Source organism: Ipomoea nil, unplaced genomic scaffold (assembly GCF_001879475.1).
Source record: "Ipomoea nil cultivar Tokyo-kokei standard unplaced genomic scaffold, Asagao_1.1 scaffold0176, whole genome shotgun sequence".
Taxonomy (NCBI): Eukaryota; Viridiplantae; Streptophyta; class Magnoliopsida; order Solanales; family Convolvulaceae; genus Ipomoea; species Ipomoea nil.
In genome coordinates, this window is record NW_017616604.1 from 585,144 (window position 1) to 612,869 (window position 27,726).

Sequence of the window (27,726 nt, forward strand, 5' to 3'; positions counted from 1 at the left end):
AAAGATATAATTTAAAAAATAAATAAATTACCTAAAAAAAAATTTATAATCATTACTTAAGAAATATAGTTGTAATTTGATAAAATAATTTGAATAGAAAACACATTAAAAACATATATCACTATTAATGTGTTTTCTAATGTGTGTGTGTGTGTGTGTGTGTGTGTATTAAATATTAAAAAAGTAAATGTATTAAAGTCATATGCTTATGGCTTGGAAGGATAAACTATGTTATTGCAAGGTTTCGAATCCAAAACCCTTCCCATTACCATACACATGCTCTACCAACTAATCCAACTGCTTACCATACAAGTTTTTTATACTAATACTAAAACCTATACTATATATACATATATACATATATACATACACAAATTATATATGGGGTGGGGGTGGGGTGAGGGGGGGGGCAGCTGACCCCCTGCCCCCCCTCTGGCTCCGTCCCTGTTTTTACCGTAAATTTACTTTGTCGCACTACTATCATTCTAATATGTTGCATAAACTTGCATATTAGAGAATTCCAAATTGTATGCATCGACATCTAATGCAACATCTGATGATAAAAGCAATACTATGGCATTATAGCGCATGGATAGAAGTTTATGTAGAAGATATGCAATTTACAACGGGAATTAGCGATTCCGGCTAGATGAACAACTTTATAATATATGTTCTATCATTCCTGTAATCAATGTTTGTTTTGTCATATATACGGTTTACACAATTAAATACATTTCACTATAACTTAGGTTGGACCATTTAGCTCCGACTTTAGGTTCGACCGTTGTTGGTCCCAGTATCACTCCAAATATTCACCCAACACTGTAATCACAACAATACAAAACTTACCAAAAAAGCAATACGGATATGCTTTCAACACGTGATGTGATATTTTGACTTACACTGGACTGACCCGGGACTAACGCTACACTACTTCTACAGTAGGAAAATCGAATGTGGGAATTGCGTTGTACAGTACAACGCAATTCCAAATTGCGTTTTCACTTTAATAATTATTTCACACAACTTTGGCTATAAATATCACATCACGTCACCGATTTTACATTCAAACATTACATTATCGTCATGACCGCATCAGTTCTTTCTCTACTCATTACGGGAAGTTTATTTTCTTTCTTTCCACTTTTTCAAACGCAATTCTACAAGCCACCACATTTCTTTTGTGAATTCATTAAAAGTCGTTCAATGTCTGATACTATAGACTTTGTGTTTCATAATACGCAGTGCCGACGAGACGCGTGAAGTCAGACATGTCTACGCTAAAGGGGTACACTATTGTCCCTAACAAAGAAATGCAGAACTCCGGTGATGCTACATTTCATCATTGTGTGAACGACTTCCAAGAAATGAAAACTCAATGCAGTATATGAATATATGATGCAGTCCGAGAAAATTATTTTTTACCGAATTTTTTTTTATAATTCATGTAATTTCTAGTGTATGAATATATGATGTATATCTAAAATCAATGCAGTATATGAATATACGTTGTATACATTTATATCATTACCACGAGTCTAGTAAATGATTATATGAATTTTTATCAAGTACTGACTACTATTTTAGTGTATCTTATAGTTCTTGAATATTTAAATCTATTAATTGCGTTTAACAAACTCAAACTAACATTATCCCTCCAAATCTCTACCACTTTAAATAATTAATCCCACTACTATATATTACAATAACACTATTAATTTATACTAGTAATTCACCCGCGCGATGCACGGGAAAAAAATTATGTTATTATAAATATAAATAAAAATAGAAAAATTAAAATATTTTAAATTATTTAATATAATAATATTTTTGAGAAGTATTTATTATTTTTATAGAATACAAAATTACAATTAAAATTAAAATTAATATTAAAATTATAATTTTGTATGGTTAATATAATCTCTAATAATTATGTGCATATTCAAATAAACTTATAGAGAGAATTTACATAATTACATTGATTTATTTTTAATTGTATTTCATCTATATTATAATTTTCACAATACAAATAATAACTAAGATAATTACATTTAGAAAGCAAATTTCAAATTTTGTATGTGTAAATTTAAACTCTAATTGAACACATTTTTTTATATGATTATATAATATATAGCTTTTTTATTTTTCAAAAGTATATTTTTTATATTTTTTTGAAACCAAAAGTATATTTTTTATATGATTATATAATATATAGCTATTTTATTTTTTAAATGTTGTGCTTTTTTTTTTTTTTTTGTATAATAAAGGATGTCTAATTATGTGCATATTCAAATAAACTTATAGAGAGAATTTACATAATTACATTGATTTATTTTTAATTGTATTTCATCTATATTATAATTTTCACAATACAAATAATAACTAAGATAATTACATTTGGAAAGCAAATTTCAAATTTAAATGTTGTGCTTTTTTTTTTTTTTAATAATAAAGTATGTTGTGGCATTAATTGTAATATTAATTATTTCTCAAACCATATAGCTTTATTATATAAAGGATTATTTATATTGCACTGTTAAAACTACTAAATCAGAAATAAAATTATCGAAAACGCAAATCTGGCTTGCGTTTTCACGGCTAGATGTGGCGGAAGGGCTGACACATGTACCTGGGTTGAGATGGATGGGCTGGCTGACATAAATAAAAATAGACTTACTTATCGAAAACGCAAGTATGGCTTGCGTTTTCAACGCTAGATGTGACGGATGGGGTGACAAACGTACCTGGGCTGTCATCACGTGATAGATGGGTTGGATGTCATAAGAAAAACGCAACCCGGACTTGCATTTTATGCAAGAACGCATTACCCAATTGCGTTTTGCAGGTCCGGACGGGTTGACTGATGGGCTGGGCTGACTGATGGGACTGATGGGGTGAGGCTAAGAAAAACGCATCCCAGTCTTGCGTTCTAAGCAAGACCGCATTACACACTTGCGTTTTGACTGTCTATGTTGATATTTTGTTATAATAATAAAATAAAACCATAACTTCTCTCGATATATATATCCAATGCCGCTCGCGGATTCACATTCAAAGCCGATATTTGTTTGCTTGACGGCATTACTTCTTTTTTCTATTGTGTATGAGATGGGAAGTTTGTTTTCTTTTTACCAACTCTCTCATGCCCAATATTTCATGCCAACATTTTTTTCAAATTGACTCCAAACTCAAATGAATTTCAACTAAATTTCGCGATTTTGGTTTTCGATTAAGGGGCTTGTTCATATTTGCCGCCGTAGATCTCTACTCAAAGGAAGTTGAATGTCTTCACTTACAGACTTCGTATTTCCTTTACAAGCCATCTACGATACAGCGTGCCTAGATAGCAATGACGGTTGATGATGTACTACGCAAATAAGTAGTACACCATAGCAACTTAGACTTGCGTCTGGACAATGGAGCAAGCCCTCCAAAACTCCAAAGAGGCCACCGTCCACAACTGTGTTAACGACTACTTGGGATTGCAATGGAGAAATTAGAATTCAGTCCATGTACTTTTCACTGTATAAATATATGATGAATATCAAAGTTGTGTCATTAGCATACGAGCATTTGTATTTTTATGCGGTTACATCACACGTCTTTTACATTTTTTCGCAATTATATTTGTCGTCATACTCAATCTCCTTGGTTCGCATACACCTACACAGCTACGTCACCATTTCCAATACTAAAAACCTAGATTCAAACTAATAATCATTCCTTAAACTATTTAGCTAAATGAATTATGAAAAAATATTTATTGCCTTAGACTACACTAAAATTATAGTAAACTACTACATCCTTACAATTTTTGGAAATTAGTATTTACAATGTTCAACTTACCTTCACTAAAAAGACACATTAAACTACTAAATCCTTACAATTTTTTAACATCGGTATTTATAGTGCTCATCTAACCAATTTACTTACCTTCACTAAAAAGACACATTAAACTACTAAATCCTTACAATTTTTTAACATCGATATTTATAGTGCTCATCTAACCAATTAAAATTACAAAAAAACGAATATCAATGTTCACACGTCTTTTACATTTTTTCGCAATTATATTTGTCGTCATACTCAATCTCCTTGGTTCGCATACACCTACACAGCTACGTCACCATTTCCAATACTAAAAACCTAGATTCAAACTAATAATCATTCCTTAAACTATTTAGCTAAATGAATTATGAAAAAATATTTATTGCCTTAGACTACACTAAAATTATAGTAAACTACTACATCCTTACAATTTTTGGAAATTAGTATTTACAATGTTCAACTTACCTTCACTAAAAAGACACATTAAACTACTAAATCCTTACAATTTTTTAACATCGGTATTTATAGTGCTCATCTAACCAATTTACTTACCTTCACTAAAAAGACACATTAAACTACTAAATCCTTACAATTTTTTAACATCGGTATTTATAGTGCTCATCTAACCAATTAAAATTACAAAAAAACGAATATCAATGTTCACACGTCTTTTACATTTTTTCGCAATTATATTTGTCGTCATACTCAATCTCCTTGGTTCGCATACACCTACACAGCTACGTCACCATTTCCAATACTAAAAACCTAGATTCAAACTAATAATCATTCCTTAAACTATTTAGCTAAATGAATTATGAAAAAATATTTATTGCCTTAGACTACACTAAAATTATAGTAAACTACTACATCCTTACAATTTTTGGAAATTAGTATTTACAATGTTCAACTTACCTTCACTAAAAAGACACATTAAACTACTAAATCCTTACAATTTTTTAACATCGGTATTTATAGTGCTCATCTAACCAATTTACTTACCTTCACTAAAAAGACACATTAAACTACTAAATCCTTACAATTTTTTAACATCGGTATTTATAGTGCTCATCTAACCAATTAAAATTACAAAAAAACGAATATCAATGTTCAACGCATATGAGAGGATTTGAACCCTAGCCAACTATATATTGAAACGCATCATCACCCAACTAAGCTAAAACATCTTCTATTAACATTTGCTCATTTTTTAATACTTATACTAAAACTACATAAAGCCAAATATCAATGTTCAATGCATATGAGAGGATTCAAACCCTAGCTAACCACATATTGAAACGCATGATCACCCAACTAAGCTAACACATCTCCTATTAACATTTGCTCATTTTTTAATACTTATACTAAAACTACATAAAGCCAAATATCAATGTTCAACGCATATGAGAAGATTCAAACCCTAACCAACCACATATTGATACACATGAACACCCAACTAAGCTAACACATCTCCTATTAACATTTGCTCATTTTTTAGTACTTATACTAAAACTAGTACAATAAAATTGATCACAATAGACTACGCATCTGCCGGTTGCGTTTTAGGTTGCATTCGCATTCATGCATGGAGCCGGCCGGAAACCGATCGGACAAATACAAAACGCAACTGGCATTTGCGTTTTATGCTTTATACGTAAAACGCAAATGCATGTTGCGTTTTTTAGTATTCGCACGTCGCCGGAACCCGCCGGTGTACAAAACCAATAAACGCATCTGCCATTTGCATTTTACGTATACTACGTAAAACGCAAATGCCAGTTGCGTTTTTCCCTATACCGTATCTCAACCTAAAATGCGTTTACCAAATGTGTTCTACGTATACGATTCCGTAAACCCAAGTCCTTGCGTTTTACGTAAATACGAAAAAAAAAACAAAAATTGTCGGGACACATGCAAAAACGCAATTCCCAACTTAGTTTTACACATTTTTGTCAAAAAATAATAATAATAATCAGCAAACATTTTTGAGAAATAGAGGGTGGTCAATACACATTTTAGTCATTGATCCATTTTTCAAATACATTCAAATGCTGAAAACCTGGGAAATGATTTTCTGATTACTGATTCCTACCTCTTTAACTGTATTCTATGTTTAGGTAAGTTGTTTGAACTTCTTTTTCATAACATTTTGTTACATATTATTCATTCTTTTGTAGGTTGCCATTAAAAAAAAAAAAAAAAAAAAAAAAAAAAAAAAAAAAAACATGAGACATGTAAATTTAGGAGTGAAAAAACATTATACACAATGACACAAATCAATCCAAATTACTACAATGATGACATTTGACCCAATAAAACCAAATACAAGCAAAAGCAGGACATCAAGAAAGTTAAAAAGAAAAGAAAAAAAGGCACCACATCAGACTCCATGATTACACACTAAGTTGAACAATCACACTTAATACATAAAAACAAAGTAACCTGGGTGAAGTCATTCGACTTGTTGATTGATTTTGTTAACGAGAGTTCTTTCTTCTCCCCTTACCTCTCTGAAAGAAAACCTTCAACAGTACTCCATCAATCTTCTTGTTATAATATAATCTCCATTTGTTGGACAACAAAAGTGGCAAAAATATTCCTCCTAGACCCACAACAAATCCTACTGCAACACTTGCGTAGATATCACCATGGTAAGCTGACTCTTTCTCTCCCGATTTTGGTAGAGAAGATGCTGGTTTGTTAATGCGATTGCAAGATACATTAAGTTGGAATCCACATAGCCCCTTGTTTGCCATGAACGAGCTTGAATCGAAGGTATTAAATTGTTTGCCTTGTGGAATCCTTCCAACCAGATGGTTGTATGATAAGTTTAAGGAGGACAGGAAGGTTAAGCTCTCTAGCTGCTCTGGGATGTTTCCTGTTAGGCTGTTGAATGACAGGTCCAGTGCTTCCAAAGATTTCAAGTTTTCAAGAGAGGGAGGAATATTGCCTGTCAGTGCATTGTGGGAAATGTTAAGGAGATATAACATTTTAAGCTCACCAACAATCTCTGGTATACCCCCTTCAAATTGGTTACTTGAAAAATCAATAGAGGTGAAGATAGACAGAATTTTCTCTATAGTGTAACCTTGTCCTTTCAGAGAAAGTGAGACTGAGTCTTGATAATAAATGTAAGCATCTTCTTGAGATTTGAAGTGCAAGTAGCCAACCTTTGAATTTGCTGCATTCCCATCAACTAGGATAGCTTTTAGTTCCAAGAATAGATCAGCTGGTAGATTTCCACTAAAATTATTGGAGGATAAGTCAATGACTTGTAAGCTTGGCCAACTGCTGTTTACCCCAAGCTTGGGGCAAGAAATGCTTCCATGAAAATGATTCGAACGCAATACAAGTATGTGCAGATTCGACAACTTATCGAGCCAGCAAGGAAATGTATCACTTACTCTATTGTTTCCAAGATTTAAAACCTTAAGCTCTGTGCAATTGACCAATGATGGAGGAAGCTGGCCTTGTAACAAATTTTGACTGACATCCAATGTCTCTAAAGAACAACTCTGAAGAAAATCCTGTGGTATCTCACCACTTAAATGGTTTCCTTTAAGATTCATAACAGCGAGTTTGGTGTTATTTTGAACCAGACATGGTGGTATTGTGCCATGCAAAGCGTTGTTGGACAAGTCAAGCACTTCAAGTTGGTTTGCATGGCACCATGAAAGTGGGATGGTTCCACTAACTCTATTGTTTGCAATGGAAAAGAAGGTGACATTTGGGAGTTGATGACCAATATCAAGAGGTAGGGAGGAAAAACTGTTGTTGGAGAGGTCCAAGTACCAGGCCACATGCGGTGGTCGTGGAATTTGTCCACTAAACATATTAGAATTTAGATCAAGGTAATAAAGAGAACCATACTCCTTTGGCTCTTGCATGTTGTCAAGGAGATTGTGAGAAAGATTGAGAAAAACGAGATTTCGAGTACCAATTTCAAATATCCATTCAGGAATTTCTCCACTTATAGCGTTGCTGGAGAGATCTAACATCTGGAGTTGAGATTGGTTTTTCAAAAAATCCGGAAATTTCTGTAGATTGCAAGAAGCTAAATATAAAACTCGAAATTCCGGGAGGAGGGAAAGTTCTGCTGCTCTTATGTTTGTCTCAACTGCCAAGCTATTATGGGAGATGTCAAGAATCCAAATATTCTCAGGGTTTTTGAATTTAGTTAGATGTGCAATACCATTAAATTTGTTTGATGAAAGATGGAGTGATGATAGATTCTGAAGTTGAAAGAAGAACAAAGGTATTGGGCCCTCCAAGTTGTTGTTACTCAAATCAAGATATTGCAGTGGAGAAGTCACATTTTGCAAATCAATTATATGACCAGAAAATTTGTTTGATGAAAGAGAGAGAACTGTAAGATTGTGAAGGCGAAAGAAGAAGGAAGGTATTGAGCCTTCCAGGTTGTTGCCACTCAAATGAAGATATTGCAGTGGAGAAGTCACATTTCGCAATTCGTTTATATGACCAGAAAATTTGTTTTCGGACAGAGATATGGTTGTAAGGGATGGCAGGAAAAACAATGAGACTGGGATGGGTCCTGAAAATGAATTCCCATCCAAGTTCAGATTTTCAAGATGGTTAAGGCCATCCCAATGAGAGGAGGGAATTTCACCTATAAAATCGTTATAAGAAAGATCTATTTCAGTCAAGTTCTTAAACAACTTAAATGGTGGAACCCAACCACTGAAGTGATTCCCAACCAATCTCAGCTCAACAAGATTGGTAAGCTTTGTAATAGAAGCAGGGATTGCCCCACTTAAACTGCAACCTGTAAGGTCAATTTGGGACAGCAGTCTGAGGTTTCCAATGGACTCAGGTAATCTCCCAGAAAACTTTGTATTACCAAGTTGTAGTCTCTGAAGAGATCCATTTTCTGGAAAGTAGTCTGGCAAAGAACCCTCAAGCATTTTATTCCATGTTAAATTAATGGTTTGCAGAGTAGGTACCTGGAATACTTTGTGAGGGACTGTTCCTGTGAAGTTGCAGCTCTCCAGGCTCAAAACAGTCAGATTAGTGAAATCCGAGAACAAGTCTGGAAATGGAGCAGAAAAGTTGACCCAATCAAGCCTAATAACAGAAAGGGATGGCAAGAGTTTAAGCAAGAAAATTGCATTGACTCCACCCGTGATTGGCTCATAGCTGAGGTCAAGACCAATAGTATATCCATCATCGTTGCAACTCACACCAGGCCACTGGCAGCAATCAACTCTTTCATCCCACAACACCAATTTGAAGGATAATGAAGAGTTGTAAGAAAGTTGGCTTCGTATCTTCACAAGTACAGCCTTTTGATCCGGAAGACACTCACCCAATCCATACATAACATTTATTCTCAATATATCTGAGAAAAGTACAACCATGGAAATCCAGGCAAACATCAGAATCTTCATTTGAGCTGCGCTGTATAATTTGTATACGCATATTAGAAACTATTGGCGAGTGGGTTAGTTGATATCTAACCCTTCTGTCTGAAAACATAAATAATAAGGCGGGCCATGCTCTTGTAAGGATCGAAAGCAAAGCTAATTTATTAACATTTATCTAACTTGCCAAGTCAATCAAGAAATTGTTCCCAAATTACGATCCAAACAACTATGTCGATCACGGCAAATTATGCTATGGACCGTGTCCACCATGTGCATGGTGGACACACTGTACATTCATAATTTCTATACTGTATATTCATAATTTTTAAACTGTAAATTTATAAAATTTATACTGTAGATTCATAATTTCTATACTGCACATTCATAATTTATGTACTGTATGAATCTACATTATAAATTTTATTAATCTACAGTATAGAAATTATGAATCTACAGTATAGAAATTATGAATCTATAGTACAGAAATTATGAATGTGCAGTATAGAAATTATGAATCTACAGTACAGAAATTATAAATGTGCAGTATAGAAATTATGAATCTACATTATAAATTTTATGAATCTACAGTATAGAAATTATAAATCTACAGTATAGAAATTATGAATCTACAATATAGAAATTATGAATGTACAGTATAGAAATTATGAATGTACAGCGCATGGTGGACACAGGTCCACAACATAACGCTCCGTCGATCACGGTTCAAAACGACGTCGTTGAATTTTATGAGTTAGAATTATGTACATTATGTGTTAAAATAATGAAACTTTTAAGGGTAAGATAATGTACTTTATGAATTAGAATAATGTATATCTAATTGAGTCTTCTATTAGGATATCTTGATAATTTTCCTCTATTAGTAACCAATTTAGTCTTCGATTATAATGATTTTATCCAATCATGTACATCTTTTTTATACAATTATGTACATCCGAAACAGGAAATTTATGTGTATTATGTTAAGAGTTGATGTTTATTATGTTAAAAGTTTATGTATATTATGTATTATGTTAGATTATATGTATTATCTTTTTTAAAAAACAGTATGTGTATTTTGTTATACAATTATGTACATTCATGTATACAATTATATGTATTCTAGTATAAAATTATGTATATTTTTTAACCTGAGATTTTTTTTTTTAAAAAAAATAAAAAATTAACCGCCAACACAGGGTAGCGAAATTTCAAAAAAAAAAATTCAGAACGACGTCGGTTTGCATCAGGACGCACAATGCAATGCGCGCCCTAGTGCAGGATATAGTTGCTGCGAATAACCTACTCTTGCCCGAATTGGGCTATGGGTTATATAGCCTGCGCGCCATCCGACCAGCTGGCAAAAGGAGAATCCGACCAACTAGTGCATAACAGTTAATAAACAAACATATTTCCACAACCAGCTAATGATATCAACTAGTCAAACTCACTAACTCAATTCCCTAATAGCTATTTGCCAAACATCCCTAGTTTTAATATCTATCTCATGTTATCATGTGTGTAAGAATATAATAAGCAAAAAAAAAAAAAAAACAAAAAAAAAAAGAAGAAGAAGAAGAAGAAGCAGCTAAGATAGATGATCTGATCGAGGTTAAGTTACTGTAAGCTTGCAAGAAAACACAAATGGGAAAACTTCTAAAAAGGCTTAACCCCAACCCCGGCCCGACAAAACATTTGGGAGGGTGTAAATCATGGTGATTCAACTGAACATGAACCATAAATGCTAGACCTTTTTGCTCACTGCGCACAAGGAGCCCCCCTCATTTTGAGAGGTTGTGGTAGGTTGCTCCCACACTGCCGCTGGTGAGACTCGATCCCTGGTCATTCTTCTAAAGTTTCACATCTATGACTAGTTGAGCTACCCATGCGGGCCAAATGGAAAAACTTAAGTTTATGAATTATGGCCAAAAACCTTATGGTTAAGTGGCATGAAGTCACTCTCTCAAATGCAATGTTATAAGTTCGAGTTTCAGTGGAAGTGATATTGACTCGTTAAGTTTCAATATGTTGAGAAAGTATATATGAAGATATACTACATAACAAAGTCTATAGTATTAAAAAAAGTTTACAACAATTTCTAAATTTCTATTTTTCTAAGATTACGTCTTAAAACTCATTTTCAAATATATGTACCTCAACTACTACCAGTAATTTTTAGGCCAAAAGCGCTAGCAATAGAATATGTCAAACCATGAGGTACCATGCATATAATAATAAGTACATTAAAACAATGCTTAATATAATTTATTATTGAAGTGTATTTTATACACTATTAACTGCTACTTATTATTATAAAGCATATACAGTACGTACGTTCTTAGATGTGCAATGGATAAATTTTTATATCCATCTCATGCTACCATCTATTGAAGTGTATAGTATTTCTATCATATAATATTAAATAAATAAAACAATGATTAATAAATTATTATTGATTTCTACCATATAATAATAATATATATTATGAGTTATAAAAATATATGTTGCAGTGGATCGCGTAAAAAAGAATTACGTTGGATCTATTACATTGTAGTATCTGTTCAAACATACTGAGGCTCAATCTCATGACCTCCCACATAAGAGAGGCCACTACATATCATCTGAGCACAAGGTATTTGGCTTTGTTTGGGTACATTAATTTAATTGTTATCTACTAAATATAAATGGAAAAGTAAAAAAAAATTAAAGGTGATAACTTTGGAAATGTTTTATTATTGTACGTTGAATAATTCAAAATATATAAGTTATCAATTCACATTATTATTACACAAATATAATTTTTATTCCCGTTATAACCTTTGTTAGGAAAATAAAATATTTTGTATATTTTGTACGTGCCTCAAATCCACAAGTGTCCACGTCGCATGCAACATTAAGGAGCTTCTTGCACGTTCCCGAGCATTGTGGCTGTTCACATGATTGCCGCATAATTCTAGTCTCATTATTGTATAAATAGGTTGTTTAGCCTTGTAGTTAATCACTCATTCAGACATCAATTAGAATTGATTCTTCTTCTTTCTTCTTTCTTTTGTCTTCTTTCACGTAGACATACTTATATATATATATATATATATATATATATATATATATATATATATATTTGTTTTCCTTATTATTCTCTTTTTAGAGATTAACAAATATATATATTTATATTTTCCCTTTGTTAATTATTTATTTGTCATTTTATATAATTTTCTTCATTTATATATTTTCCCTATTATTTAACTTCTATAATTCTCAATTTTCGATTCTTCGCTTCCGCATTATTCCGCTATATTCCTAACAAGTGGTATCAAAACAGTTTAATTGAGAGTTATTTTCAAAGATGTCGACTGTTACCAAGTTCGATATCGAGAAGTTCGACGGGAAAATTAGTTTTTCTATCTGGAAGGTTCAGATGGAAGCCGTTCTAACCCAGAACGGTTTGAAGAAAGCGCTAGCTGGGAAGAAGAAGAAACCGGCTACAATGACAGATGAAACTTGGGAAGATTTGGATGACAAGGCACGTTCAACCATTCTTTTGTGTGTCTAAAGAGGTTCTACGTGACGTAGTAAGTGAGACGACTGCGTCAGATTTATGGTCCAAGCTGGATACGCTTTACATGGCCAAAACTCTGGCGAACACGCTGCGTTTGAAGGAGCGTTTGTACACAATCCGTATGACGGAAGGTACTTCTATTAAATCTCACTTGGATGAATTCAATTCTGTTTTATTGGACTTGGAAAATATTGATGTCATAATTGAAGATGAGGATCGCGCTGTTTTATTGCTTGTTTCTCTCTCTAGATCATACAAGCATTTCAAAGAAATTATGCTGTATGGTAATAGTAGTGATACCCTTACTTTCGACAATGTTAAGTCAAACCTATTGTCCAAAGAAAAGTTTGACTTTGAAATTAAGTCTGAGGACAAAGGTGAAGGCTTGACTGTAAGGGGTCATTCACTTGAAACAGAGAGTAGCAATAAAAAATCTAGATCCAAGTCCAACAAATCCTGTAAGTACTGCAAGAAGCATGGTCATGATGTGACTGAATGCTTCAAGTTGAAAAACAAGCAAGAGAGAGAAAAGAAGTCCGTTGAAGCTAGTGTTGTTGAAAGTGATTCAGATGGTGATGTGTTGTTATCTGTTAGCTCCGGTGAGAAAACGGAGTGAAACCGAGTGGATTTTGGACTCTGGTTGTACATTCCACATGTGTCCCCACAAAGATTGATTCATTTCTCTGGAACCGGTTGATGGTGGAGTTGTCTTGTTGGGTAATGATACCCAATGCAAGGTTAGTGGAATTGGAAGTGTTCAGATTAAAACTCATGATAACGTTGTCAGGACACTTGCCAATGTTCGGTATGTTCCTGATTTGAAACGCAATTTGATATCCTTGGGAACCTTGGAAAGTCTGGGGTGCAAGTACATAGCTGAAGGTGGAGTTCTGAAAGTCATAAAAGGCTCTCTTATTCTCATGAAAGCTTCTCGTTCTGGAAGCTTATACATCTTGCATGGCAGTACTGTGACAGGTTCAGTAGCAGTATCCTCATCGATGTTTGATGCATCTACTAGCACCGCAGCTCTCGTCGAGCCACAACGAGAGTATTCCATTGCTATGGATCGTCTTAGGAGGACAATTAAAAAACCTGCTAGGTATGCTAGTGATGATGAAACCAACATGGTTGCTTATGCTCTTTCAGTCGCATAGGAAGTTGATGGTGATCCATCCTGCTATTCTGAAGCTTTTCCTATTGCTAAATTCGAGCGGTGCTTGGATTTAGTCGACTATTCCAGTTGTCAATTCACACAGTGGATTTGATCCAAGGTGGAGATCGTCAGGAAAATAAAATATTTTGTATATTTTGTACGTGCATCAAATCCACAAGTGTCCACGTCGCATGCAACATTAAGGAGCTTCTTGCACGTTCCCGAGCATTGCGGCTGTTCACATGATTGCCGCATAATTCTAGTTTCATTATTGTATAAATAGGTTGTTTAGCCTTGTAGTTAATCACTCATTCAGACATCAATTAGAATTGATTCTTCTTCTTTCTTCTTTCTTTTGTCTTCTTTCACGTAGACATACTTATATATATATATATATATATATATATATATATATATATATATATATATATATATATATATATATATATATATATATATATATGTTTGTTTTCCTTATTATTCTCTTTTTAGAGATTAACAAATATATATATTTATATTTTCCCTTTGTTAATTATTTATTTGTCATTTTATATAATTTTCTTCATTTATATATTTTCCCTATTATTCTCTTTTTAGGAAAGACTTAACAAATATATATATTTATACTTGGTTAACAAATATATATATTTATATTTTTCCCTTATTATTCTCTTTTTAGGAAAGACTTAACAAACACTTGTCCCAGGATGAAAAAAAAAGGGGATTTGCACGATTACATATATATACAAGAGCGCGCCTTTTAGAATGATGAATTGTATAGCATAGAGACTCTTTCTCTACAAATTAACAGTTGTGTGGACCACGATAAAAAATGACGTCGTTTTGATGTTAAAAATATTAAAATTTCTTGTTCTGCACGCGTGTTAGATTAATGAACATTCTGAGGTAAGATAATATAGTATTTTATGAGTTAAAATATTGCACTTTATATGTGTTAGAATAATAAAATTTCTGGTGTAAGATAATGTATTTTACGATTTAGAATAATGTATTATGTAAATTATGTGTTAGAATAATGAAATTTTCAGGGTAAGATTATATATTTTAGAGTAAAAGACATTTTTGGCCCTAGACTTATAGTGGCACGGACAATTTTAGTCATCCTTAAAAAAATCAGACAATTTGTGGACACTCTTATTGTGACGAAGACAATTTTGGTCCTCCGTCAATATTCCTGTTTGATGGCCCGTTAGATAGGGGGTAATTTCGTCTTTTCAGCATACCTCCTCCATTTTAATACGTCAGTGTGCTTTGTTCTTCATTCCAGATTGACGAGGCAGATTGAAGAGGGCAAGAGGCAGATTGAAGAGAAGCAACACTCTCTCTGAAGAAGCAAATCTGGTCGAAGGAAAATGCAAGGAGGAAGCTGTAACTCTTCCTGTTCGTCAACTACAAGGCGAAAGGTGTACGGTGAATGGATTCCGATTCAAGTTTGTGAATGTGGGCAAGAAATGGTTTTGAGAACATCTTGGACCAATGAGAACCCAGGAAGGAGGTACTGGGAATGTTCAGGATGCAAGGTTAGATGCAAGTTTTAAAAAAAATTGCAATGAGAATTTTTTTTTTTTTTTTTTTTTTGAGTTTGATGATTCAGAAATGTGAAATTGAATGGCTTATATATTTTTTAAATTTGTGCAAATTTATCAGGATGGATTCGTGGCTTGGTTCGATCCCCCAATGTGCCCTAGGTCAAAGAAGATTATACCGGGCTTATTGAAGAAAATTAACAAAAGTGAAGAAGAAGACATATTTAAAATGCAAGTTGAGCATATGGGAAAACATTCAAATTAAGAATAATCGTAGGAGTACAAAATGTAGATCCATGATGATGTTGGTTGCAGTTGCCCTTATTGTACTATTAATTTGTTATCTTTCAATTGTTGTATCTGTAGGGAACAACATGCATATGCTTCCATAATTGTTGTTTGGATTATCAATGGATTAACGGAGTGTTCTTGTTTTGGTCAATTGTCATGTGTCACTTTTCACAGCAAAGTTAAAAGCATGTTCACTGCCAAAGCTACACAATTAACAAGCAAAGCTATTGATAAACCAAAGCAAAGATACAAAGCAAAGCTGCCAATAAACACCATTTCATTCACTGCCAATTTCAATTTTAAAAGCAAAGCTAGAATGTCAGTTTTGATGTCAAAAAAGCAAGGCTGAGACAGTGAGGATTAACTGCTTACATAGAACACAAAAACAACATCAAAGATCTACCCCATCATACATATTATGTACCAAAAAAACAGCAACACTGCCTACAATTCAAACATCATAATGTCATTCATTCAAGTCCACAGGTGTGTCCACAGTGTTGGTGAACCTTGACTTCATGGTTGTCCTAGATCTTGTCATAGGTTCCCTCCTAAGTGGTAATTTGTTCATTGATGTCAACTCTAATTTAGACCTTTTGGGAGGAGGTCTAACACAAACGTTCTCTGGCTGTGGTGTAACAGAAACATGCTCTGGCTGTGTAATTGAGATTTCATCAGGTTGAGGTCCATTGTCATACCTTGCTGCCACCTTTACTGCTTCATTCCAAAATTCAGTCATGTCTCCAGCTACAACACTACTCCCTTCTACTGCAAGTGGAGTCCCAATAGCTACTGCAAGTGGAGTCCAGTAGCTGCTTTTGCATATTTGTTCTTCCTTGTCCTTTTTCTTGGATTGAGCTACATCACAAAGAAACAATGGATTTCAGTTTCCAAGACAGTAAATATATGCATACATTAGAAGTAGTTGTTGTCAATACCTTTCTTTGTCTTGCAGAAGGATCTTGAGGGCATGTTCTAGAGTTATGACCAGTCTTATTGCATTTCCTACAATGCTTAACTAGCAAGCTAGGTTTCACATGTGTCCCATCCTTGGTGATTTCATCTCTGCCCTGCTTCTCAATTTCTTGGGTCTTCCAACCTTGGTTGTGTATAGTGGAGGCAATGGTGGTTCCTTGTTTGACCTTGGTCATTCACTTGGACCAGAAAGTGGCTTTATCCTCCCTCTATAGGTATTCAAGTAATTGTTTATTGAGTAGCAATGGTGTACATAATTATGCACATGCCCTTTTCCATGTGTCGTCCAGATGGCACACACAACATGTTTACAAGGTATCCCAGTTAAGTCCCACCTCCTACAACTACAACTACCCCTTAACAAATCCAATGTATGTTGCTCTAACCCCTCTAGCCCTACCCTACCATGCACCTTATCTCAAATAGATTATCATCACTTTGAGTCCCTAAACATCTAGAAGCAGCCCTCTCAATTAAGGAAATTTTTTTCATTATTGAAGGACAGAATGGACCCTTCCAGTTAATAGCCTTTTGTTTATTTTCAAATATTCTTGCCATAAGTAACTTCCTAATAGATTATACAGAAGATATTAGTGGTTTTGCCCTTGCATCTAAAATCATGGCATTGAAATGTTCTGATATGTTGTTCACTAATGCATCAGAATTAGAAAAAGTTGTGAAATGGGATCTTGACCATTCTGAAGGGTGTTTCTCAGCTAGCCATAGGTATGCATCCACATCTAACTTCTTGATCTCCTCCATAGCTTCAGTGAAGCTATTTACTGGTGTTGCCTTGGCTGCTGCCCATAAACAATCCTTCATTGCCTTGCCCACAAAACCTGCCAGCTTCATGTTCCCATGGAGATGCCTAACACAAAATCTATGTGTAGCATTTGGTAGCACTAACTCAAATGCAGGCAAGAGACCTTTATGTTTGTCTAGAATATGAAAACGTTTAAACAGAATTAGTGCACATCCTAATTCAAATCCTCAAATTGATAAAATTCAAATGCACATCCTTAAAAAAAAAAAAAACAGAATTGATAGTGGCAGAAAGTAAACATAATTGAAAATTCAGAATTCAAAATTCTATACCTAAAATAAAGGTTAGTTGTTGTTCAACTTCTGGTGTGATATCTAGGTCCATCTTAAGCAACTGCAATAACCAAGTCCATGAATCTTTTGTTTCTCCTTCTATAATGACATAAGCCAATGGGAATATACTATCATTCCCATCTAAAGTGACAACAGTTAAAAGTTGTCCTCCAAACTTGTTCTTTAGATGGGTGCCATCTACTCCAATTATCTTCCTACAAAACTTGTATCCCACCTTGCAAGTTTCCCAACAAAAGTACATCCTAAGAAATCTGAATTTTTCATCATACATCAATTCAGTTTTCTTGACATCGTAAGAAGTCCTTGGGTTAGTTTTGTCAATCTCTAAACAATAATTCCAGATCTTGTTAAAAAACTCAAGTGCATCTCCTTCAATTACTGCATTTGTTCTTCTTATTGTTCTATAGGCTTTCTTGTTACTTATCTTCATTCCTTCATCAGTGTTCACCTTGTCTCTAAACTATGCACTTGTCCAGTTTAAGGTGCCTCCAATCTCTTTTATCCATCTCTTGGCAAGTCTAGTTGAATTCACCATTCTATTCTTATACACCCAACCATAGCCATCATGCTCTTCATCAAAAGTTGAAATCCTCCAAGACATTGCATTTTTCACTTTCCATAAATTAATTTTGAAAGGGCATCCAGGTTGTCTACATCTTACATACATTCTACTCTTATCATTCTTAGTGAATTTTAATTCCTTGCCATTGTTGTATGCATAATTGTGGACTGCATCTTTCACTTCATCCTTTGTTCAAAATGTTAATCCAATACAAAACTTAGGGGATTTCATATCAGTGCTTGCCCTGAAAACTGGCCATTTATAATTCTGTTCTTCATCACGGTCTTTGCCACTATCTTCATCATCAGACAGATTCAAGCCAACATCCTCAACTACTCTAGGCACACTCAATGTCTGATTTTCAGGAACACTCCCACTCCCATCCACAGTCCCAATCTCTTTCCCTTTCCCTTTCCCAGCCACACTCCCAATCTGTTTCCCTTTCCCAATCCCTTCAAACTCCACAGTTGGATCTACATTAGTCTCAAAGTCTAAGTCATCATGTTCACCACTTTCATTACTGTACTCATAGTTCTCTGAAGCACTGCCTGACTCATCACCCTCAGTATATTCACCCTCTGCAGACCCATCACCATCACCATCACCCTCACCCTCACCAGACTCTCCACAAACAACCCACACTTCCATCTCCTTAGGAAACATTCCAAAATCACATATTGCCCAGCAGTCACTGTCATTTACTATTTCAAATAATTCTCCTGAACTAGTAAGTGTGAAATACTTAAACTCGTCTAGCATGTTATATCCCAATTCTTCAACTGTATCCCTTAATGTTAGCATCCCCCACAAATCGATGTTCAAAGTAAAACATTGAGTAATCCCTCCAACATATCCTATTCCTTTAAGGCAACCACCATGTTTTAGCTTCAATATAAACTGAGCACTGTTTCCATCTATTTCATTAGGACAAAAGAAAAAAAAAATTAAAGAAAGAATAAAATTCAACACTGTTAAATTGGAAACACAAAACTAAACTGATTATTTAAAGCCAATAGCACATGGACCTAGATAGCATACATGTGGTTGATTTTGCAGTAAAAGTAACCAATTCAATACACAATTGTGGTCCCCACTCCCCAATGGGAAAGACAAATGCAAGTGGTCCACACTATATGAATATATGTACTGCACTACATAAAAGTGAACAACAAACCAACAACACATGGACCCATTCAAAACTGCATATGGATCTAGATAGCAACACCAATTATTTAAAGCTAATACTCAGAGAACATACATATATACAGGATAGCATACATATATAAAGGAACTACTTTCAATACTCAGAGAACTCATACATAAGATACAATTTTAGTCCGTAAGTGCTCCCACGACACATAGAACTCATACATGGCACACAAAGATAAACGAACTACTTCCGTACCTGATATATTCGTCTCCATTTGCCTCCCTTCGTCCTGTATTTCGTCTAATTGTTGCGTAGAGCTGCGAATGTGGCCTTTCTTCAATGCGAATTTGGTCTTCAATCTACGAATTACGTCTTCGCCATGGTCTTCGACTGGTAAGATTAGAGTCAAAATTAGGTCTTCCAATGTTAGGTCTGGCTGAGAACGAGAATGAAAAGGGGAAGAAGCAAGGAGCTCTAAAAAAGACGAAATTACCCCTATCTAACGGGCCATCAAACGGGAATATTGACGGAGGACCAAAATTGTCCTCGTCACAATAAGAGTGTCCACAAATTGTCTGACTTTTTTTAAGGAGGACTAAAATTGCCCGTGCCACTATAAGTATAGGACCAAAAATGTCTTTTACTCTATATTTTATGAGTTATAATAATGTATTTTGTATGTCAAAATATTGTATTTTATGAGTTAGAATAATGTACTTTGTTTTTTTTTTTGGACCATGGTCCACACAATAATGATTGTTCTCTCTCCCGCACATTGGGTGCAAATCAAATCCCAGATTGAGCCTAAAAATGTTACAATAATTTGGTTTTTAAACCAGTTATGCCATGATAAATGTTATTAATCCTTCAAATCTTATATAAGCTTTGGTTAAGCAGGTGGATTTTCACAACAACCTACTTTCTGGTCTCAAAACCTCTGTTCATCCTCCAAATTTCTATGTTCAAGATTTTGTTCTAGTTCGCCGGGATCACTTTTTTGAGTGTTTAAAAATTGAGTTGTGTTTTTTTCAAAAAAAAAAATTAGGCTACAAAACGCTTCTAGAACCTTTGAGAGGTAGCAAATAAGGTCTTAAGAAAATAGTATTTCACTCAACTCTAATGATTAAATATCCTTTCATTTCTTGTGGCTTGTTGTTTTTTGAAAATTATTATTTTCGATGTAATATTTTTCAACAGATAGTAAATATTAGAAAAGATGAATTGACGTATAAAGTCGTCTACGCCCTATGGAAACAGAAACTCACCACTCTCAAGTATTCAAAGCAAAGCTTCTGAGTTGCCCCTAAAGTCTAAATTGTGTGGAAACATATATATATATATATATATATATATATATATATATATATATATATATATATATATAGGCATATATATATATATATATATATATATATAGGCGAGTTCAGGTGCGGCAGTGTCTTACGGTGCGGCGATTTCTTACGGTGCGGCAACACCAATAGTTCAACAAATATGCACCATCAACGTTAGGAAAATACACCACACAAAACGGAGTAAACAGAGCCCTGCATCACCAAACACACACCATTAGGTGTGAGTAAAAACACCATACACTGTTCGGAAATACATCATTGGGGTGTGGTGAGTTATATGGTGTATTTTTTTTGAGTCTGTTGTGTATTTTGTGATGTTTTATTGCATTTCATTGTGGTGTGTTTTTATTACACTGTTGGTGCATATTGTTAACACTGTTGGTGTATTCTGGAATTCCGCCGCACGGGAAGACCCCGCCGCATTTGAACTTTATTTTATATATATATATATATATATATATATATATATATATATATATATATATATATATAGGGAAGGGATCGGGTGCATTTGTTGCTTCCCGTGCGGTTGTGCGGTGGATTAATGTGCGTGAGGTTTATACTTAATATGTGTGAGTGTTGTGCTTAATGTGCCTGAGATTTGTACTTATGCGTAATGTTAATATGCGTGAATTTTGTACTTAATGTGCCTGAGTATTGTGCTTAATATGCGTGAGATTTGTGCTTAATGTGCGTGAGTAGTTCAGAATTACGAGCTCATAAAGAAGAAGAACAGCACGCACATTAACGCCCAAGCTTCTTGTTACTTCTTCCTTCAATTTGTCCATGGATTCTGGATTATCAGCTACCTTCAATACAGTTGAATGTTTATATATATGACGCACGCACAGCAAAATCTGCACACTAGCTAAGTGTGGATTTCTGTTGTATTATTCCCATAATTCTTAATCACCACAGCTCGCCTCCGCATCATCATCATCATCAGGGAGAGGGCAATGACTACTGGGATGGGGAAGAAGCTGATATCCATATTTTCTGCTACATTTTACACATTCACGCACATTAAGCACAAATCTCAAACACATTAGACACAACACTCACACACATTGAGTACAAATCTCACGCACATTAATCACCCACACAACAGCACGGGAAACATTCAACCGCACGGGAACCTTCACTCTATATATATATATATATATATATATATATATATATATATATATATATAGTTCCAATCAGGCGGCCAATGCTCTTTAAAGGATTGAAAGCAAATTAAAGCTATGTGACATTTATCTACCTTGCCAAATCAATCATGCAATAAAAAAAAATATAATGTATTGCACACTTAAAAATTTAGTAAAAGTAAAATTTCAACCTTTGATTTTTTGAAATAAAAATTATGAATGTGTTAATACTTTTTATAGGAGAGATTTCATCATCGAAACCATCTCCTTCTTACAAAGTACCTGCTAGGTCCATGTACCGTAGCGTTTTGTTCAATTTAGTTCATGTACTTTTATTGTATTCAATTTAGTCCTTGTACTTGAAGATTTAGAACAATTCAGGACAATATTTAATACCGTTAAATTTTTCCGTTAAGTTTGTCCACGTGACATTCGAATTGCCATGTCAGATTGTGTGATGTGGCATTGCCATGTCAGATTTTGTGATGTGCCATAAAAGAATATAATTTTCAAACAAAATTAGAGTAAGATTCAAACCAACAACCTTTTGTCTAAAGGATGAAAACTCCACCACCAAACTACACATTAATCTTGTTACATGATAATTAAAATTTGTAATAATAGTGTTTTCAAAAAAAAATTGTAATAATAGTAAATCGACTGCATGTAGGCCAAAAATGAATATTTGTCTTACTATTTAAGATGTTATGTTGTTTTGCACTAGTCAAAGCAAAATAAAAAAAAAAATTATGAACTTTTACACACTTTATGGGCCAAAAATGACTTTTTGGCAAGGTGTTGAGAACATAACATCTTAAATAGTAAGACAAATATTCATTTTTGGCCTATGTGCAGACGATTCACTATTATTACAAATTTTAACTACCATGTAACAAGATTGATGTGTAGCTTGGTGGTAGAGTCTTTAGCCTTTAGGCAAGAAGTTGTGAGTTTGAATCTTACTCTAATTTGTTCAAAAATTATATTCTCTTTTATGTCACATCACACAAACGGAAAAATTTAACAGTGTTAAGTATTGTTCTAAATCATATGTTTCAACAACTACTTACATGAAACAACTATTGACATTAATCACTAACCTCACGCACCTTAAGCACAAACCACATGCATATTAACCACAAAACTCACGCACATTAAGTCCAAATCCAAACACCTTAAATTTACTTAGATGCAAAAATTACCAAAATGCCACCACGTTTTTTAATTTAATTTTGGTAAGCTAAACGTTGATTTAAGCAAAATCAATGATTCTCCTTTCACCGCACAACCGCACCTGACACCTTCAACCGCACATGAACCCCTTTATATATATATATATATATATATATATATATATATATATATATATATATATATATATATATACATATATATATATATATATATATATATATATATATATATATATATATATATATATATAGAGAATAGAGAGAGAGATTTTAGTTTAGTAATAAGCACTTGATCCTGACAATAGCATCAAGGCAGGTCACAACCGAATTCAAAAGGAGATTGTTGGGTGACAACCAAAGTTAGGCGTTTAATACTAGCTAAAAAATTCCACACCGTAATTAAGGCTTTAGGAGCAACTCAAATTAGTCAGTAAGCATTGCTTTCAATACTTAAAAAGTTAAAAGTCAGACATTAGGGGCAACTCAGTGTCTAGCTCCACACAGTTTTATTTAGACGACTCAATCCTGACGCAAGTACGCAACTCGTCATGCTTTCTTTCTTTCTTCTTTTTTTTTTTTTTGAATAAGTCCTCATCATCCTTTCTAATATATAAATATATGCTTATGCATTATAAATTTTCAACTTCAAAATCTTACATCACTCCATCTTTCATCAAACAAATTTAATGGCACTATACATCTAACAAAATTTAGAAACACTGCTTACAACATGTCTTTTGATTTTTCCGATAACAACTTGGTAGTTGAGACAACCATAAGCGCCGCACAACTTCCCTTACTTCCTCAATTTCAATATTTAAGATTAGCCTCATACAACCTTCAGAAATTTCCTAGTTTTCTGAAAAACCAACCTAATTTGCGGTTCTTAGATCTTTCCAACAATGCTATTAGTGGAGAATTGAAATTCCTAGCTGGATATGGGGAATCGGTAATGGGCAACTCCTTGTCCTCAATCTTTCTCACAATCATTTGACACATATGAAAGACCCAATGGAATACAATTCTCTTCATGGCCTTGATCTAAATTCTAATATGTTCAGTGGAAAGGTTCCACGACTACCACCCGAGGCTCAGTATTTAGACCTCTCCAACAACACTTTCTCCATGATTCCTCTTGATATATATTGCTGATCAAATCCCACATGTCCATTTCTTTTCCATTGCAAAAATTAGAATTGGTGGAAGTATCCCAGAGCAACTAGAGAGCTTAACCTTCCTACCCTTCTTAAACTTGTCATACAACCATCTCGTTGGAAGGATCCCACAAGGCAAACAATTTAGTACCTTTGATACAAGCTCATTCATGGGAAACAAGGGGCTATGTGGATTCCAGCTTAATGTATCTTGCACTGGCATTAGAAAACCAGTATCTCCACTACCAACATCGAACGAGAAAGAATCAGCTTACCATGGTGATATCTACGCCAGCATTGCATTAGGATTTGCTGGGAGGAATATTTCTGCCACTTCTGTTGTCCAACAAATGGAGATTATATTATAACAAGAAGATTGATGGAGTTCTTTTCAAGGTTTTCTTCAAGAGAGGTCAAGGGAGAAGAAAGAACCATCGTTAGACAAAATCAATCAACAAGTCCAGTTCAGGGCTTACATACATTCTTATTGCATTGGCATCCACCTGGCTTCTGTTTTTATGTATTAAGTGTGGTTGTCCAACTGATCGAGTTTGTAATCTTGGATGTCTAGTATGGTGCTTTTTTATATATATATTTTCTTTTTAATTTTCATGATGGCCTGCATGTTTTTGTTTGTGTTTAGTTCTATTAATTGGGTCAAATTTCGTCATTATATTGTTGTAATTTGGATTGAGTTGTCTGTATAATGTGTTTTACTACTAAATTTACACATTGCATGCCTCTCATGATTTTTATTAGAGTTAATTAATACCTCTAATGGTCCTCCGAGCTGAGTATTTATCAGTTGTGGTCATCTGAATTTTAAATAATCTCCAATGGTCCTCCATATTTTAAAAAATAACCACCCGTGGTCTTAATTCTTAAAAAAATCCGAGTTTAAAATGACCACGAGACGTTCTAAAATGACTACGGGTGGTTATTTTTTTAAACATAGAGAACCATTGAAGGTCATTTAAAACTCGAATGACCACAACTAGTAAATCGCTAATACTCGGAGGACCATGAGAGGTATTAACTCATTTTTATTATTTAATGGCAATGTATGAAAAAATGAATTATATATTTATCCGCAACACTTTGGAGAGGTTGGGTATTGACTCTCATTGGATTAATGTTATTATGGGATGATGTGTGGAGAGAACAAGCTAGATTGGATATTTTGTAGAAAGGCACGCAGATGTACTGAATTTACCACACTAGAGGTCTTAGACAAGGTGATCCAATCTCATTGTACATGTTTGTTGTGTGCATCGAAAGACTGAGCCACATGATCAAAGACAAAGTCAGAAGCAAGCGTTGAAAAGGTGTCAAAATATCCACGTATGGCCCGAAACTGTCCCATTTATTTTTTGCTAATGATATGGTGTTTATTGCAGAGGCTACTGAGGATCAGATCATTAGATTTTTTGGTTGATCCAGATACTTTCTTAAGAATTTCATGTTCAGGTTGATTAAACTGAGTCAAATAATTATAAATAAAATAACAAATATGAATAATATAGCACCTAATTACCTTGGACCTACGAACAATGACGACAGATCGGAGCTGAGGGCACAACTGCGGCCTTTGACGATGACGACGACGACGACGGAGGCCGCAACGGTGACATCAGCGACGACCGTGACCTGCTGTACGAAGACCGGCGACTAATCTGGCGATTGGGCAGAGTGCGAAGAAATTGTCGGCAAAATCTGCTATAATCACTATGTCTCAAACGGCGAAGAGAAGGAGAGAGAGATGGAATAAGGAGAGATTTTAGGGATTTGAATAGAGGGAAGAAGGATAGACTAACACTTATTTAGCGTTTTGAAGTCGTGTTCGGTTAGTTAGTCGAGTCGTGTATCTAGTTGTTCTTCGTTGTGTACTGCATGTTAGTTGGAAAAATCTGCACGATTTTCCTTACCACGCGTTGAGTCTTTGAGTTTTGGTGTTCTAGATTTAATATATACAGACATTTGGGTCCTGCTCATCTTTTATCATTTAGTGGTTATCGTTATTTTGTGGATGACTATTCTCGTTATACTTGGTTTTTTCCTATGCGTTTGAAGTATGATATTTATGGCATTTTTTTTTATCAAGTTCATGCTTTGGTTGAACGTTCCTTTTCTCGCAAATCAAGCCTATTCAATCTGATCTTGGTGTTGAATATAAAATGTTGCATTCTTTACTTTTGATCATAGGAATCAATCATAGACAATCATGTGCTTATACTCATAAATAGAATGGTTGTGTAGAGCGTAAGCATAGGCATGCATATTGTTGAGACTGAGCTAACACTTATAGCTCATGCCTATGTTCCTTCTCGGTTTTGAGACTTTGCATTTGAGTTTGTTGTCTACCTCATAAATAAAATGTGGTCAACCACCTGTGTCAGTTTATGCATAGTCCTACTCAAGATCATTTTGCTGCTCTGAAGTGGGTTCTGCGGTATGTAAAAGGGACAATTGATCTTGGTTTACGGCTATCTGGGTCTCCAACTAGAACAGTACATGGTTTCTCTGATTCTGACTGGGCCAACTTCTATATCAATAGGAAGTCTACGATCGATTTTGCTGTGTTTCTTGGTTCTAACTTGGTTTATGGGTGTCTAGGAAGGCCGGAGCAGAGTACAAGGCCCTCACTGATGTTGCTGCGGAAGTTGCCTGGATTCAGCCCTTACTGCGTGAGCTTGGTTTGTTTCTCCCTTCTCTTCCAGTTCTTTGCTGTGATAACTGATAATCTAGGTGCGACATATTTGTGTGCTAATCTGGTGTTTCACGCTCGGACAAAACACGTAGAGATCAATTATCATTTTGTGCGTGAACGAGTTACTGCTGGTGATCTCTAGGTTAATTTTCTTTCAACTAAAGATTAAGTAGCGGATATTTTGACAAAAGCACTTCCGAGTTCGCGGTTTGCAGAGTTACGGATCAAGCTGGGCGTTGTTCCTTTTCCACCGTCCACTTGAAGGGAAGTATTAGTATATATATTTAGTTTAGGACTCTCTTGAGTTTATTATGTTACAACAGGACTCTAATTGTGTATATATGTTTTGTAATCTTCTTGTATCTTATGTGAACGTGAATATACAAACATCTTTCACCGTTTCGCTACATACTAGTTATAGGTTTTAGTTTAGTGGTAAGCACTTGATCCTGACAATAGGTATCAAGACAAGTCACAACCGGATTTAAAAGGAGATTGTTGGGCGACGGCCAAAGTTACGCTTTTGCTACCCGCTAAAAAATTCTGCACCATAATTAAGACTTTAGGAGCAACTCAAATTAGTCACTAAGCATTGCTTTCAATACTTAAAAAGTTA

General features: G+C 34.5%; 1 protein-coding gene and 1 long non-coding RNA gene across 2 annotated transcripts; both read right to left on the reverse strand.

Moving 5' to 3' along the window:
- Positions 1-6,069: 6,069 nt before the first annotated feature.
- On the reverse strand, positions 6,070-9,243 carry LOC109176568 (probable LRR receptor-like serine/threonine-protein kinase At4g36180). The gene is made up of 3 exons (XM_019326027.1): positions 8,545-9,243; positions 7,488-8,400; positions 6,070-6,730 (listed from the first exon to the last, which is right to left on the reverse strand). Exons 1-3 carry the CDS (start codon positions 9,228-9,230, stop codon positions 6,707-6,709), a joined length of 1,623 nt encoding a protein of 540 aa, XP_019181572.1. The 5' UTR covers positions 9,231-9,243; the 3' UTR covers positions 6,070-6,706.
- An 11,222-nt stretch (positions 9,244-20,465) lies between these two features.
- On the reverse strand, positions 20,466-26,007 carry LOC109176601. The gene is made up of 3 exons (XR_002053424.1): positions 25,938-26,007; positions 24,085-24,087; positions 20,466-20,478 (listed from the first exon to the last, which is right to left on the reverse strand). It is a non-coding gene; the product is annotated as an uncharacterized LOC109176601 (long non-coding RNA).
- Between the last annotated feature and the right edge of the window lie 1,719 nt (positions 26,008-27,726).